Source organism: Xenopus laevis, chromosome 1L (genome assembly GCF_017654675.1).
Source record: "Xenopus laevis strain J_2021 chromosome 1L, Xenopus_laevis_v10.1, whole genome shotgun sequence".
In the NCBI taxonomy this organism is placed as follows: domain Eukaryota; kingdom Metazoa; phylum Chordata; class Amphibia; order Anura; family Pipidae; genus Xenopus; species Xenopus laevis.
In genome coordinates, this window is record NC_054371.1 from 128,177,796 (window position 1) to 128,195,500 (window position 17,705).

General features: G+C 38.3%; 1 protein-coding gene across 5 annotated transcripts in view; it reads left to right on the plus strand.

Annotated features, from left to right (window-relative positions):
- The first annotated feature begins 5,112 nt into the window (after positions 1–5,112).
- The window catches only part of cntln.L (centlein L homeolog), a 135,528-nt gene continuing 122,935 nt past the window's right edge, over positions 5,113–17,705 (plus strand). For 2 of the 5 annotated variants that reach the window (XM_018257341.2, XM_018257332.2), the window contains exons 1-2: positions 10,134–10,205; positions 14,448–14,567. In XM_018257341.2, coding sequence (XP_018112830.1) covers positions 10,149–10,205; positions 14,448–14,567 — 177 coding nt within the window. In that variant the 5' untranslated portion in view covers positions 10,134–10,148. Of the gene's footprint in view, positions 5,274–9,126; positions 9,150–10,092; positions 10,206–14,447; positions 14,568–17,705 lie in introns of those variants that run through there. The other 3 variants (XM_018257347.2, XM_018257356.2, XM_018257324.2) reach the window with 3 other exon arrangements.

Genomic DNA, 17,705 nt, shown 5'->3' on the forward strand with positions numbered 1-17,705 from the left:
ATACATCATTGTTGCTGTCTTGTCACAAAAACAGGGAGTAGTGAGGAAGGGGGTCACAGAGATAAAGGAAGGAAGAAAAGAGGGTACAGATATCAGTTACTGAGAAAGAAATCGGTAGATATATTAAAGGGATACTGTTATGGAAAAACATGTTTTTTTCAAAACACATCAGATAACAGTGTTGCCCCAGCACACTTCTGCACTGAAATCCGTTTTTTTCAAATGAGCAAACAAATTTTTATTTAATTTTGAAACCTGACCCGTGCTAGACATACTGTAGTGTCAGTTTCCCAGGTGCCCCCAGACATGTGTCTGATAAACTTCAGACACTTTTTACTGCAAGTTGGAGTGATATCTGGGAAGCTAACCAGATAACAGCTCCCTTGCACTCAGTAGTAAAAATCCATGTCCCAGTGCGACTCCTTCAGTTACATCGATTAGGAGAAACAATAGCCTGTCAGAAAGCAGTTCCATAGTGCAGCACTGGCTCTTCCTGAAAACATATGGCCATGCAAAATTACCTGAGATGGCTGCCTACACACTAATATTACAACAAAATAAAATACACTTGTGGGGTTAGAAATGAAAATTTACATGGTAGAGTGAATTATTTGCAGTGTATACAGTGTAATTTAGAAATAAAAACGACACCCCAAAAATCATTACAGAATCCCTTTAAAATAAGTTTTTCAAAAAATTCAGTAGCATAGGATTGAATTAAAAAACTAAAAGAGGTGACAGTTCCCAATACTAAACAATGTATAGTGCAATAAATACAATTTAAGAATTGTTTAAAATCGAGTAGGCTTAACTGGTATCAGATAGTTTCTATTTTAAAAAAACCCACGGCATGTTGTTGGTTTAAGCTTGTGATTGAACATTGTATATCCCATTTAACCATACATTTATTAAAAAAAACAATTTGGTATATTTAGTAGAAATGGCTTAGGGGATATTTTATTACCCTGTTATAAGTTACTTACTGATGCTAGAAGAGACCAGGAAAATCAATGATTCATGCTTCCACAACATTACCATAGCCACGTGTACCTACTGCTCCTACTGACACTCTATTGACAATATGTGTATGTTATTGCAGTATGAAAAAAGCTACATTGAAAGACTAATATTGTACATAGATATTGTAAACGTATAGTAAAATAGAAGAAAAAAATAAGTTGAATACAAGTTTTTGTTTGTTAAATATTGGTGCATGGCTGCAAAACTTCTGACCTTCTGTATGACTGGTGTACTTTGATTTCCTCCCATATTCAAAAAACATACAGATTGCCTCTTCACCAAACTGATCAGTGTGTGTGAATGTGAAAGAGGCCCAATATTTCAGGCTCCAGTGTGGCAGGGACTGATGTGAATGATGCAGCACTGCAAAATAACTACAAGGGGCCCATTTACTTAGTTTGAGTGAAGGTTCGAATTTCGATTGGTCGAATATGGCTACTTCGACCATCGAATGGGCTACTTCGACCTTCGACTACGACCTTCGACTTCAAATCGAACGATTCGAGCAAAAAATCTTTGACTATTCGACCATTCGATTTTCAAAGTAGTGTCTCTTTAAAAAATTCTTCGACCCCCTAGTTCGCCACCTAAAACCTACCGAGGCCAATGTTAGCCTATGGGGATGGTCCCCATAGGCTTCCTAACAATTTCCTGATCGAAGGAATATCCTTCGATCGATGGCCAGTCCTACGCTTAATTTTCATCTGATTGATTAAGAATTCAATTGCTTAATTATACATTTTACAAAGGGACTAAGTTTTACCTGCAACTTACTAGCTGCTTTCAAAGTAAAACTCCCAAACTTGGCTGCCCTTTTATTAGACACCAGTGGGATCACCTGACTATAGCTGGGAAGGGTGGGAGCTACAACATGGAGCTGGTCACTGCTCCTGTACAACTATAACAAACAAGGGAAAGTTGTGCTCACCACTATTTTTTAAAACCATTAGGCGGGGGTGCAATGAGGGTGTGACCACAAAATACAATAGTCAACTACAAGATGTCTTCTGCACTCAACCCATTATCAATATATTTAAGACAGCGACATTTTGTGCATACTGCTACTAAAAAATGCCTTACCCTTTAAACAACACAGGGATTGTTTGTCCATATATTGCAATATATTTAAGCTGGCCAACTACGTCAAAGTCATCCCATATCTGGCCAGTCCTACGCTTAATTTTCATCTGATTGATTAAGAATTCAATTGCTTAATTATACATTTTACAAAGGGACTAAGTTTTACCTGCAACTTACTAGCTGCTTTCAAAGTAAAACTCCCAAACTTGGCTGCCCTTTTATTAGACACCAGTGGGATCACCTGACTATAGCTGGGAAGGGTGGGAGCTACAACATGGAGCTGGTCACTGCTCCTGTACAACTATAACAAACAAGGGAAAGTTGTGCTCACCACTATTTTTTAAAACCATTAGGCGGGGGTGCAATGAGGGTGTGACCACAAAATACAATAGTCAACTACAAGATGTCTTCTGCACTCAACCCATTATCAATATATTTAAGACAGCGACATTTTGTGCATACTGCTACTAAAAAATGCCTTACCCTTTAAACAACACAGGGATTGTTTGTCCATATATTGCAATATATTTAAGCTGGCCAACTACGTCAAAGTCATCCCATATCTGGCCAGTCCTACGCTTAATTTTCATCTGATTGATTAAGAATTCAATTGCTTAATTATACATTTTACAAAGGGACTAAGTTTTACCTGCAACTTACTAGCTGCTTTCAAAGTAAAACTCCCAAACTTGGCTGCCCTTTTATTAGACACCAGTGGGATCACCTGACTATAGCTGGGAAGGGTGGGAGCTACAACATGGAGCTGGTCACTGCTCCTGTACAACTATAACAAACAAGGGAAAGTTGTGCTCACCACTATTTTTTAAAACCATTAGGCGGGGGTGCAATGAGGGTGTGACCACAAAATACAATAGTCAACTACATTGCACCCCCACCTAATGGTTTTAAAAAATAGCTCTCCAAGCACATGGATGTTGCTCCTGGTGGCCTCAAATCAAGTACTTATTTTTGAATTACTGACTTGGAGGCAGGTTTTTGTTGCATAAAAACCACATATTCTGCCAAACAGAGCATCAATGAGATTAAGTCCACCTAGGGGCTACCAATTGGCCAATCAAAGTACTTATTTGGCACCCCAAGAACATTTTTCATACCAGTGATGCTCCCCAACTACTTTAACATCTGAATGTTGCTCAGGGGTTCAAAGGGTTGGGGATCCCTGATTTACAGTGAAAACAGTGTAATTTAGAAATAAAAATGACCATCAAAATCATGACAGAATCCCTTTAAGCAAGATCTGGGTAACAAAAATTGGCTTGGGCATGTGAACACTGCAGGGAAAACAGTAAAAGGGTGCACTGAAAACCATGCTTTCAATTTGTACTTGCATACACTAACATCACGCTTGCCACAAACTGTGGTGTGCCTTCAAGTCGTGTATGCACTGATACTACTACCAGGAAACACCATGAGAGGAAAAAGGACGCACTGGATCCACAGATCGCTCAACAATTAGGGGCAGATTTATCAAGGGTCGAATTTCGAGGGATAATAAACCCTCTAAGTAAAATCCTTCGAATTTGAATATCGAATTCGAAGGATTTACCGCAAATACTTCAATTGAACGATCAAATTAAAATCGTCGAATCAAACGTTTTTATTCGACCACAAAAGCCTTAGAAAAGTGCTGGGGAAGGTCCCCATAGGCTAACATTGAACCTCGGTAGGTTTAAAGTGGTGAAGTATGAAGTGTAAGTATTTTTTAAAGAGACAGTATTTCGACTATCGAATGGTTGAACGATTTTTACTTCGAATCGTTCGAATCATTCGATTCAATCGAATTTATCCTATTTAATGGTCGAAGTACCCAACAAAAATACTTAGAATTTTTTTATCATTCGAATTCTTCACTCGAGCTTAGTAAATGTGCCCCTTACTCTTGGTCAATATCGTGGATAGTCATTCCTAAATTAGCCCTTCTTTTGGTGCCAAAACTGCGAAAAATCGAAATTCTGCACAAAAAACACTGGGATCCTGTTGAGCCACCATGGAAAAAGGTTATAAATATAACCTTAATTTTCCCCAAATCTGACCTTTCTTATCCTTTTCAGTCCCTAAGTTAAAAATACTGCTCTTGTTTAGACAAAAAAAACAAAAACCACTGGTACCCTCAGGGTAGCAAAACATTATTACCAAGGGCACATTTACTTAGGGTCGAATATCGAGGGTTAATTAACCCTCGATATTCGACTGTCGAAAGATTTACCGCAATTTGTTCGTTCGAAGTCGAACGATCTTAGGAAAAATAGTTTGATCGAACCATTAAATCCTTTGAATCAAACGATTCGAAGGATTTTAATTCATCGACCGAACGATTTTCCTTCGATAAAAAAATACTTAGAAAGCCTATGGGGACCTTCCCCATAGGCTAACATTGCACCTCGGTAGGTTTTAGGTGGCGAAGTAGGTGGTCGAAGTTATTTTTTAGACAGTACTTCGACTATCGAATGGTCGAACGATTTTTAGTTTGAATCGTTCGATTCGAAGTCGTAGTCGAAGGTCAAAGTAGCCAATTCGATGGTCGGACTAGCCAAAAAAAACATCCGAAATTCAAAGTTTTTTTTATTCTATTCCTTCACTCAACCTAAGTAAATGTGCCCCCTAGTGTCATTTTGCACTAGCTTGCACGAACACTCAGTTCCTTCTAATTGAGAGTAAAGGTTAGCCAGGAAAAACAAAACAAAACGAGATAGGGCCTGAGTAGTGATGGCTATTGCTGGTAACCACCAGAAATTGTTTTCTGTTCTTTGGCACAAGAACAACTTCTACTGAGCAGACTAAAACAATGAATAAATCAGTTTCAGTTAACTATGGGTGCTTCGATTTGAAGGCAGTCGATAGGGCTAGCAACCACCGCGACGTTTTTAATGCAGCAGCGTTTGCCCGCCGCCTCCCGCGCAAACTACCGCCTGATAGCGCCTTTAACGTAACAGCCAACAAACTATCACATCCCCCAGCGCGTCACTATCATTGTGCCTTGCGTCCCGGCACTTATAAACCTTCATTCCGACGTCACGGTCTCGCGAGACTGTGACTTCCGATGTCTGGCTGAGCAAGCTGTCAGGAACCGAGGAATTAGTTATTTGAACGGAGTTGCGGGAAATTTGAACAGCGATTTGGAAGTGCGTTATGAAGAGTGGCACTGTTGGGCGGTACGTAACCGGCAATGTAAAATAAAAGGATATGAGACACAGAGGAGTAACATGACCTTCTTTTTATTGTATACAGCTCATGGAACTCTCAGGTTCTAATATACCGATAGTTTACGACAGTGGGTATATAATAATAACACGTTTTTATATATTATATCCTCTGCTGTCATTTCTAAAAATATTAGAAGTCATGAAAGAGTTCCCTTACAATGATTTGCTTCGTGCAGTAACCCATAGCAACCAATAAGATTGTCAGCTTAAATCTGCCCGTATATGGCCACCTTTAGGGTAGGACTACATGGACGGTTTTGGCACGATGCGACAAAACGCCGGCGTTAAATCGGGAAGTGAATGCATTCTCTGATAAAGTCGCATCGTTGATCCGACGCGACATGACTGTTGGATGCAGACGCTACACGCTGCTTCTGCATCCGACAATCGGATCAACGCTGTGACTTCATCCGACATTGCTTATTCCTTATTTCCATCGTATGCGATTTGTCGCAGAGCGTTGGATCGTGCCGAAAACATCCATGTAGTCCTACCCTTTGTGTCTTTTATTTCAGAATTCCAAGGTGATGCCTAATAAGTGGGCCTGGAGACAAGGCAGAGAGGGGATAGTGGATGAACAGCACTCCAGGGCCAGTTACCTTCTCACCTTATTCCTCAGGTGCTGGCATGCTTCCAGATGTGGAGGTGTTGCTTTTTTGCACTCTTTATCACGCTTCATATTTCACATGCAGCATCTGTCATGTGGCTTGTCAACTTTGTGTTCTTTGAAAAGCTTTGTTCCTTTAGCTGACATATTGCTCATCTATGGAAGTAGAATGTGCTGGAAACCTTTTTTTATAACCTAGTTCACTTCAGGCTCACTTTGACTTCTGGTTCATGTGATTCTCCGGTCAGTAATAAATGTAACCCCCCCTTCAGGTAGGGTAACAGGCCTGGGACCAAGGCAAAGCATATAGGCAGGTTTTGGTCCAATTGCCAGTCATTGAGTCCAGGTTGGGCACTTTTATGCCCGGCGGAACCAACCGAGGACTCTGGCATGTGGCCAGAACTTAATTTCTCCCCCACACATGGACTTGCTGTTAAAGGAAAACTATACCCCCAAAATGAACACTTAAGCAACAGTTTATATAATATTAAGTGACAAATTAAAGAATCTTACCAAACTGGAATATATGTTTAAGTAAATCTTGCCCTTTTACATCTCTTGCCTTGAACCACCATTTTGTGATTGTCTTTGTGCTGCCTCTGAGATCACTTGACCAGAGATACTACAGCTCTAACTGTAACAGGAAGAATTGTGGAAGCAAAAGACAGAACTCTGTCTGTTAATTGGCTCATGTGACCTAAGAAGTATGGTTTGTTGGTATGTTTGTGTGCACTGTGAATTGTATGATCCCAGGGGGTGGCCCTTATTTTTTTTAAAATGGCAATTTTCTATTTATGATTACCCAATGGGACATACCCTACTAGAAAAGTATATTATTATGAAAATGGTTTATTTACATGATGCAGGGTTTTACATATGAGCTGTTTATGCAATATCTTTTTATAGAGACCTACATTGTTTGGGGGGTATCGTTTTCCTTTAAAGCCACTATTGTGATGCCTTGGAACTTTTAGAATTCTTATATGTGGGAATTTTTTTAACCTGTGTCCCTGTGTTTGAGTGCAGATATATTTTCACACCCATGTTTACCAGCATTCCCCTTATTATAGTTGCCATAGAGAAAACTCAGGGCAATTTATCTACTGCATACCCATACGTACAAATAGATTAGCTGCAATAGTGCAAGCTAGAATGCTATATTTATTCTGTAGAATGTTTTACCATACCTGAGTAAAAAGCTCTACAAGCTCTCTGTTTGTTTAGGATAGCAGCTGCAGTATTAGCTTGGTGTGGCATCACTTCCTGCCTGGGTCTCCCCCTGCTCACTTATAGCTCTGGGCTCAGATTACAGAAGAGAAGGGGAAGGGGAGGGGAGGGAAGAGGAGCAAACGGAGTATGCTCACGCCCAAGGCAAGGAGTTTTAAGCTGAAGGCAGGAAGTTTGATACAGAAGCCCATGTGTACACAATAGAAGGAAAGAAATGTAGTGTTTCTTTTGACAGAGGACTCAGAGCAGCACTTCTTTGAGGGTTTACTGGTATATTTAGGTGGTCCTTTCTGATAAGGCTTACGTAGTTTTAACCTTTCCTTTTCCTTAAAAGAATGGTTTAACTTTTAATCAGATGAGACCATAGTTTTTTTGCTATCCAGGTTTCAGCAAAAGGATCGTACCACCAAAAAATAAAATTGATGGTACTTAAAAATGGTCAATTGTTATGCACACTATTGTTTCTAGAATGCATGGTGATTTTTATTTAAAAATAAAAATGATCTGGGTTTTGGGTGCAGTTCATGAATATGCATTATTTAAGGTTCCATTGAACACAAAATCTGAGTGGGGTTTTGATTAGACACAGATGCGCTAATCACTAACAGATTGCAACAAAATAATATTTTTCAAATAAAATATTATTGCATTTGCAGGATAGCAATAAATATAGATAGGGTACCTGTATCATCTTTGCATATATTTCATTATTCAAATATCTCTGAAATACATAGTGGCTATATTATTATTATTATTTTTTATTTTAATAGTGGCAGCATATTCCAAAAGATATATCATTCACATCAGTCCCTGCTCCAGTTGATCTTACAATCTGAGGTCTCCATCACATTCACACATGCTATGGTCCGCTTTATTAGGAACCAGTTAATGTGCCTGTATGTTTTTACAATGTGGAAGGGAACTAGAAGTACTTGGCAAAAACCCGTGCAAGTACAGGGAAAACAAACTCCTTGCAGATTGTGCTTTGGTTGGAATCAATGCATCTCAACTCTTTTTATTTATATTAATAGGAAAGGAACTTGTACTTGATATCACTAAATTTAATCACTAAACAAGAATACTCCTTTACTGCTGCACCTTTGTAAGAAAAAAATCACACTGCAGCATGCACACATGGGGTCTGTCAAAGCCCAGGCTAGCTGATGCACTCTCTCACAGATTACTCCAGATGGGGTATTTAACGGCACAGTTCAGTTCATTGTTCATAGTTACTTCCTAAGAGCTACTAAACCCCCAAGTAATGATCACATCCCTAATACTCTGATACGCTACACTAGCACAAGTAATATTTTGTAAGTATTTGTTTACTGGTATTTATTTAGTGCTGACACATTTCTGCATAACTTTATAAAGATTATATACCATTTACATCAATCCATTCCCCAGTGGCGTTTACAATCTAAACATTCAAATAACATTCCTGTATGTGTTTGGTAGCGTGGGAGGAAACCAGAGTACCTGGAGGAAACCCACACAGACACAAAACATTTTCTAACAATCCTTTTTGGTTTTAAAATGTTTTTGATGCCTTGAATCAAAGTTTATCACATTATGGAAAGACCCCTTATTCAAAACTCATGTCTCAAGCATTTTGGAAAACAGATTGCATACCTGTAGAAGGTTGGGCCAGATTAATAATATCAATATATGGTGTTTCCAGTCCTGTAAGTATTCATTTTGTGTTCTCTAATTTTGATTACTGTTACCAGCTTCTCACCACAAATACCATTGTGACCCAAGCACTCCTCAATTACAGCTTGCAGGATTGTGGCCTTGTCTAGTGACTGGACCCTCAATTAATACCTACACCCAAACGAACTGGCCCTGAGCTTCAACCTACCCATAACAGCCCATTTGCATGTCAACCCTCTTCCCTTCACCTGCTCCAAAATAAGGAAGTGATGTAATCAGTGAGGTGGGAGGAAAGCAAAGGAAGAGGTGCTTTTTAGCATAGTAAAAACCCAACCCAGGTAAATTCACTCACACCAGCAGCGGGTTACCCAGTGAAACTCACACATTGCTTCAGATATACGCAGGACTCAAAGTACCTCTGCGGTTTTATCTGTGCATTATCGCCTAGTTGGTGGCCTTCAAATTCTTCTTCTTTGTGTAGTTTTTAAAAACTGTGTGCACGTTTGAATTTATTTTATAAGACACAGAATTTATAATTGATATAGTCACACAATACATTTATTTTAGTTTGTTTTCAGTATACTTAAAGGGGTGGTTTAAGTAACTTTTAGTATGTGACTTTTAAAGTTGAAGTAACTTTAACTTTTGGTATGTTATAGAATGCTCAATTCTAAGCAGCGTTTCAATTGGTCTTAATTTATTTTTTTATAGTTTTTTTTTAGTTATTTGATTCTTCTCAGCTTTCAAATGGGGGTCACTGACCCCATCTAAAAACAAATGCTCTGTAAAGCTATACAATTATTGTTATTGCTACTTTTTATTACTCATCTTTCTATGCAGGTCCTCTCCTATTCATATTCCAGTCTCTTAAATCAGTGCATGGTTGCTAGGCTAATTTGGACCCTAGCAACCAGATTGCTGAAACTGCAAACTGGAGAGCTGCTGAATAAAAAGCTAAATAACTCAAAAACCACAAATATTAAAAAATGAAGACCATTTGCAAATTGTCTAAGAATATCACTCTCTACATCATACCAACAGTTAATTTGAAGGTGAACAACCCCTTTAAAACGGTGGTTTAATTTTGCAGCACTGACTGATGGGTGCATACCTCCCAACATTTTGGAAACGGAAAGAGGGACAAATTTTGCAGCCACGCCCTTTTTTTGCAGCCACACCCCCTAATTACCATGCCCATTTTACAAAATTTGCCAGGTTATGAAAGTTTGAACACATTTCTGAAGTTTTTATGTTTTATTACAGTTTTACTAATGAAGGTGAATTGCCCTTTAAGCTGTGAGTCTAACTTCTCATAAATGTTCTACAGAGAGTAAAGAATGACCAAAAGATTGCACCACCCCATTTGTTACTCCATAAATCCCATGAACAAAAAGGTAAAACTTAACCTTTATTAGTATGTATTAAAATGACACCAAGGGTGAAAACCAAAATTATTAAAATTACAATCAGGAGGAGCACATTATTTGCTGGATTGTGTAGTATATCCCAGATGCTTAAGGATTGATCGTGTTCAGAACTGATAAGATCATATGAGAAGCATCATAGTGGGGATTCGCTACATTAAGTCCTGTGAGTTAGAGCAAAAGGCCCATAGTAGTCGCCCTCCGTTACCCAAAGGGTTAAATGACTGTGAAATTGTACAGGTTACAACTACTTGTCAGATAGAATTGAAACGTGGACACCAATTATATCAGGCCAAAGCAATTCGTGAAGTAACCCTCAGAAGAAAGGAAGTGTACAGTTTAAAGCCCTGCCTATGTAGATTCAGTTGTCAGCGTTACATTCTATCAATGTTAACCGCTATGGTGCCGTTCAGCCACCCACCCTTGACGCACCCCCAGATGCACTGTATTGCCAACAGTAGGGTATATTTCAGAATAAGTGACTTAAATTTCAGCAAAAGTGTCTACCTGCCTAATTGAGCTAAAAGAGTAACCAGCGCCTAAAGAGTCTAACTTCTCCCAAGGGACAAAACTGTTAAAAATGTATCAAGTATCTATTCTGGGCTCTCTGCCAAGAACCAATTAAGTAAGAAACATTGTATCTCTTTTGGCTGTTCGGTGCAGAAAAATAGGGACTTTCTCCTTCAGTGAAGAGAAATAGGGACTTGCTCCTTCAGTGAAAAGAAATATGGACTATCTCCTTCAGTGAAGAGAAATAGAGACTTTCCTCTTCAGTGCAGAGAAATAGGTACTTTCCAGTTCAGTGCAGAGAAATTGGGACTTTCCAGTACTAAAGCGGGACTGTGGGTTGAGCAGGACTGTCCCGCTCAAAACTGGACAGTTGGCAGGTATGTGTAAAATACACACATGGGACAGTATTAAGCAAGGCTGCAGTGTTTGTGGAACAAGTAAAGTATTCTTTTCCGTTATCTGCATTACCTATCCACACTGCATCATTTTCCACAAGCCAAAGGGCTGCATACACACAGTAGGCTTTCAGTCAGTCAGGCTTTCACAGAATGTGATTTCTACCTGGTGGATGAGTTCAGTAAACTTCAGTAAACTTGCCCCTTGATTCCCTGTAGGTATCTGCAAACAGGAATGCTGTGAATACTGGAAAAAAATGGGTTATTGTCAGTTTTTTTTCCTATGCAGTCCTTGTATGTCTTTCCCATTTGTACAGAGCGATAAAGAATCATAGAGTTGTTTATTGATGTGGTTAACAATTGCCATGCAGAAATGAGATGTAGCAGCAAGCCACTTATTTTTTCCCCACACTTTTGGGCTTTTAGATTTTAGTAACAGGTCTCAAAAGTTAATATAAGTATGGGATCCGTTAGCTAGAAACCTGTTGTCCATAAAGCTCCGTATTACAGTAAGGCCATCTCCCATAGACTCCATTTTATCCAAATAATCCAAGTTTTTAAAAAATGATTTCATTTTTCTCTGTAATGATAAAACAATACTTCATACTTGATACAAACTAAGATATAATTCATCCTTATTGGAAGCAAAACCAGCCTATTGGGTTTATTTAAAGTTTATATGATTTAGAAGTAGACTTAAGGCGTTATCCAAGGTTGAATTGATTTTTACTTACAAAAATTTGAGTTTTCAATGGTATTTTGCAGTTAAAATTAGAATTTTTGGGTTGAAAAAAAAATACTCACATTTTTCGAGATTGAGTATACCCGAAGCTGTAAATAGCTCAAATCGAAAAATACTTCAGCTAAAACCTGTCGAGGTCTTGTAGAAGTCAATGGCAGAGGTCCCTTTAATCATTTGAAGATTTTTGTAACCTTCATTATGTTTTGTTTTTTTCAGTGATCAATCCGAGCGATTCAAGTTTTTCTTTTAGCCGAAAACTCTATTAAGTTTTCGTGTTCTTCACCCGAATTCACTGATTTGACTTTTTCCTATCCGAGTTTTTTTCTTAAATCCAAAAAAATTCAAGTTGTGCGTTCATTTGAGGTATAAAAACCTCACAAACCTCTAAAACTCGACCTTTGATAAATAACCCCCTTAAGTTATGAAGATCCAAATTATGGAAAGATCTGTTATCTGGAAACCCCCAGTTGATAACACATCCCATACCTGTAGTATGATTTGAATGAAGGTTTTTAGGATTAGGCTTTTATAATAGTTACATAGTTAAATTGGGTTAAAAAAAAGACAAAGTCCATCAAGTTCCACCCCATCCAAATGAAAACCCAACATCCATACACACACCCCTCCCTACTTTTAATTAAATTCTATATACCCATACCTGTACTAACTATAGAGCTTAGTATCACAATAGCCTTTGATATTATGTCTGTCCAAAAAATCATCCAAGCCACTCTTAAAGGCATTAACTGAATCAGCCATCACAACATCACCTGGCAGTGCATTCCACAACCTCACTGTCCTTACTGTGAACCCCCTACGTTGCTTCAAATTAAAGTTCTTTACTTCTAGTCTAAAGGGGTGGCCTCTGGTACGGTGATCCACTTTATGGGTAAAAAGGTCCCCTGCTATTTGTCTTTAATGTCCTCTAATGTACTTGTAAAGTGTAATCATGTCCCCTCGCAAGCGCCTTTTTTCCAGAGAAAACAACCCCAACCTTGACAGTCTACCCTCATAATTTAAGTCTTCCATCCCTCTAACCAATTTAGTTGCACGTCTCTGCACTCTCTCCAGCTCTTTTATATCCCTCTTAAGGACTGGAGTCCAAAACTGCACTGCATACTCCAGATGAGGCCTTACCAGGGACCTATAAAGAGGCATAATTATGTTTTCATCCCTTGAGTTAATGCCCTTTTTTATGCAAGACAGAACTTTATTTGCTTTAGTAGCCACAGAATGACACTGCCCAGAATTAGACAATGTGTTATCTACAAAGACCCCTAGATCCTTCTCATTTAAGGAAACTCCCAACACACTGCCATTTAGTGTATAACTTGCATTTATATTATTTTTGCCAAAGTGCATAACCTTGCATTTATCAACATTGAACCTCATTTTCCAGTTTGCTGCCCAGTTTTCCAATTTAGACAAATCACTCTGCAAAGTGGCAGCATCCTGCATGGAACCTATAGTTCTGCACAATTTAGTATCATCTGCAAAAATAGAAACTACTTTCAATGCCCACCTCCAGGTCGTTAATAAACAAGTTGAAAAGCAAGGGACCTAGTACAGAGCCCTGCGGTACTCCACTAACAACACTGGTCCAATTAGAAAATGTTCCATTTACCACCACTCTTTGTAGTATATCTTTTAGCCATTTCTCTATCCAGGTACAAATACTATGTTCCAGGCCAACATTCCTTAATTTAACCAGTAACCTTTTGTGTGGCACTGTATCAAATGCTTTAGCAAAGCCTAAGTAAATCACATCCACTGCCATCCCAGAATCGAGGTCTCTACTTACCTTCTCATAAAAAGAAATTAAGTTAGTCTGGCAAGATCTATTACGCATAACACCATGCTGGCACAAACTCAAAGTATAATGATTTGCTATGAAGTCCAGTATCTTATCCTTTATTAACCCTTCGAAAAGCTTTCCTACCACTGACGTCAGACTAACTGGCCTATAGTTTTAAGGCTGAGAACGGGATCCTTTTTTGAATAGAGACACCAAATTAGCAATTCGCCAGTCTCTCGGCACTATGCCAGATCTCAATGAATCCTGAAAAATTAAGTAAAGAGCTTTGGCAATCACAGAGCTAAGCTCGCTAATTACCCTGGGATGAATACCATCTGGCCCTGGACCTTTGTTAATCTTAACATGTTCTAGTCTCTTTTGAATTTCTTCATGTGTGAACCATGCATCATTAGTTGTATTACTAGAATTGGGACTGTTAAGAAGGAAACCTTCACTTACTGGTTCCTCATTTGTGTAGACAGATGAAAAATATGAGTTCAGAATCTGCGCTTTTATTTTTTCATCAACCAGCTGACCCCCCTCTGATAGGAAGGGTCCCACCCCTTCCTGCTTCATTTTTTTACTATTAACATATTTAAAAAATAATTTTGGATTTTTTTTACTGCTTGCTGCAATGAACCCCATGCAGGAAATAGGGATTGTTAGATCAGAAGTGTGGCCCTATTTTATTTCAGCAGATGGAAACTGTTTCATAATCCTAGAGATGGACTGTGAAGTGAAGTTCATAAGCTCATTTTTTTTCCTTCTAGGATTTGCTAAAGAGACCGTTTTATTCTGCAAGCATGGCAGCAAAGCAAAATAATCAAGAACACGTTCTTAAACTTGAAGAGGAAGTAGAACATTTGACTGAAGAGTTGTCTCAGTGCCAGGTATGCATCTCCATTCAGCCCTATGCGGTGTAGTGGGAGTTGTAGTTCTCAACATCTGCAGGCTCCCATTCTACCAACCGCATTGCTTAGTCTTATTTTGAATGTACTTTGTTTTCTTACTATCCAATGCTTAGAATCAACATAAACGGAATTAATGCCTTTTTTTTAACCATACATACACTTAAACCATCTACAGTCTAAATCGTTTAAGATTAAACTGCAAGAAATTGAATTACAATTCCTGTTACTGTCTCAGTGGCACATCAGTGTGTTAGAGGAGTCCCTTTTTTGTCAGTTTCCATTCTACAAAAACACATTCTTTTAGCTGCATCCAATATTAATGGGGACAATACAAAGAGAAATTATTTAAATGAAGACGATGAAAGGAAAATATTAAATCATTTATTATAATTCAATATGATAATATGCCTTGTGGTAGCTCTGCTTTTGTTTTCTTTTTTTTTTTTTTGATAGCAATCTATTCAACCTGTTTAATTTGTGAGTTATTTTATCCTATAGGCTGTTGGTTTATAACATTAACTCCACTGACTGATTACAGTATTGGCCATGCCTTTCTATTTTTAGTTTCTATGTGGGGAAAAAACTAATATTAGAAGTTTTTATGTATTTTTCTTGTATGAGCAGCAAGCGGGCCTTAAAGTGGACCTGTCACCCAGACACAAAAATCTGTATAATAAAAAGTCCTTTTCAAATGAAACATAAAATCCTATTTCTATTTGTATTAAAGCATTCATAGCTGTTCTAAGCTCATTTAAAAATATCAGCTGTTAATCAAATATTGTCTGCCCTCCTCTATGCCTAGGCATAGAGGTGGGGCAGACAATTGCTTTCTCCACACATTCCTGTTCACGTTTAATTGTGTAGCCAGGGCATGGGGATGGACATCAGGTCCCCCATTCTGGTGCACAAACAAGATTTTGAGATGATGCAAGGCTCGCCTTATAACAGTGTCCAAAAAATGGCTCCTGTCTTCTTGCTATAATTATGAATTCCCAGACTCAAGGAAACAAGATTCAAATAATTGATCTAGTGTAATTAAAGTTCATTTTGCTTGACATTTAAAAAAATGTGATAAGAGACTATAATAAAGGCAAAGTAAAAAAATGGCGTTGGTTTAGGCAGTCTCCCTTTTAAAAACCACATATGCAGATATATATAGTCCACAGATTGAAACCAAGCTTCAGGAGATATTTACTCTAAGTAATGCTGTTAAGCAGAGAGGTATATGACTTTTATATGTTGATTACAGGTAAACAAGTTAGGGACCACCGTATGGGGTTTACCTTGATGTGGCTTATCAACTTTATGATCATAACTTTGTAACAAAAAAAAAACGTTTTTCTTTTTTAAATACATGCACTTGCATATTCATTGAATTATTTAGACAGGGGATTATTGTACTTAAATATGTTTTTATATGGCCTTAGGAGTGCACCCACAACCCCCCTTTTTTTGTACTTCTGCTGGAACTTACTTACAAAGGTCCGAATTGGTGTAAAATAATGGTGGCAAATCTGTTTCCACAGTATAAAATAAACCACATCTTGATAAATTTGCCATTTATTTTACACATGCTTTTTACACTTATTTTTTTGGCAAATTTCATTTTACACAACATAATAAATAGGCCCAATGTGCCAATGTGTACTATATAGGGAATAATGTACCCCTATTATAAAATATGATAATATTAAAATAATAGATGTCACCAAGGAGTTTATTTTCCAAATGCTCCATTTTTAATATTTTAGTATTTTACCATTTGCATATTTTCCCCACATATGCAATGCCACATGGGCATTTAATGAGTTATAGAGCGGTATCAGAGCAGCTGTTTATAAAAATGTTTAATTGTGTATTTTTTTTTTTTTTCAAAAAAAGTTACATTTTTAGTGAAAGTATATTGGCCACAGTTTCCAAAAGTGTTGGTATATTCAAATTACTGACCTTGAAATAGCGGATAACTGGAATATCTCTTGAATAGATGTTATTCTTACTATAGTTTATACACAAGTGTTCCATTTGTAGCATGTCACTTGCTTAGCTGATGTTGCTGACCCTGTATCAGCAAATTCATATATAGGTTTGGGACCTGGGGTTTTCCGGATAAGGAATCTGTCCGTTATTTGGTTATTCATACCTTAAGTCTACTAGAAAATCATGTAAACATTAAACCCAATAGGCTGGTTTTGCTTCCAATAAAGATTAATTATATGTTAGTTGGGATGAAGTACAACGTACTGTTTTATTGTTACAGAGAAAAAGGAAATCATTTTTAAAAATGTGGATTATTTGGATAAAATTGAGTCTATGGGAGACGGGCATTCCGTAATTTGGGGCTTTCTGGATAACGGATCCCATACTTGTACCAAAATAAAGGTGGCCATACACGGGCCGATAAAAGCTGCCGACAGACCGAGTCGGCAGCTTATTGGCCCGTGTATGGGGGCCCCCGACGGGCTTGCCCGATCGAGATCTGGCCGAAAGTCGGCCAGATCTCGATCGGATGGGATTAAAAATCCCGTCGGATCGCGGCCGCATCTGTTCGTTGATGCGGTCCCGCGATCCGACCGCCCGTTTGGCGAACGCTAGGATCCAATCGTTGGGCCCTAGGGCCCACGATCGGATCAGCCCGATATTGCCCACCTCAAGGTGGGCATATCGGAGGGAGATCCGCTCGTTTGGCGACATCGCCAAACGAGCGGATCTATCCGTGTATGGCCACCTTAAGACTGTTGGGTCAAATATGGACAGTGGACTAATTGTAATTCAAAATTAAAATTGGTTTCAAGAAAGTTTAACAACTTAATGCACATTTATGTTTATTATTGTATTATAGATGTCTTAAATGTATCAAAATAAACAATACTGGCTATATGAAGAGGTTGTGTATGTTTTGATTAATCTGCAATTTTGTCATCACTCCATTGGCATATCTTACATTTTCTTTGAAACATGCTGTTGGTAGACTTAAAATACGCAGAGAGCTTTCTGATCAGCAGGCGTGAAACAAGTATACTTGACAATCCTTGTGTATGCTGCAGATGGATTCCTCGCAGGGCTGGACAGCTGGAAATCCTGCTTCCTGTGCCAATTTCAGGCGGGATGTAGAGTTTT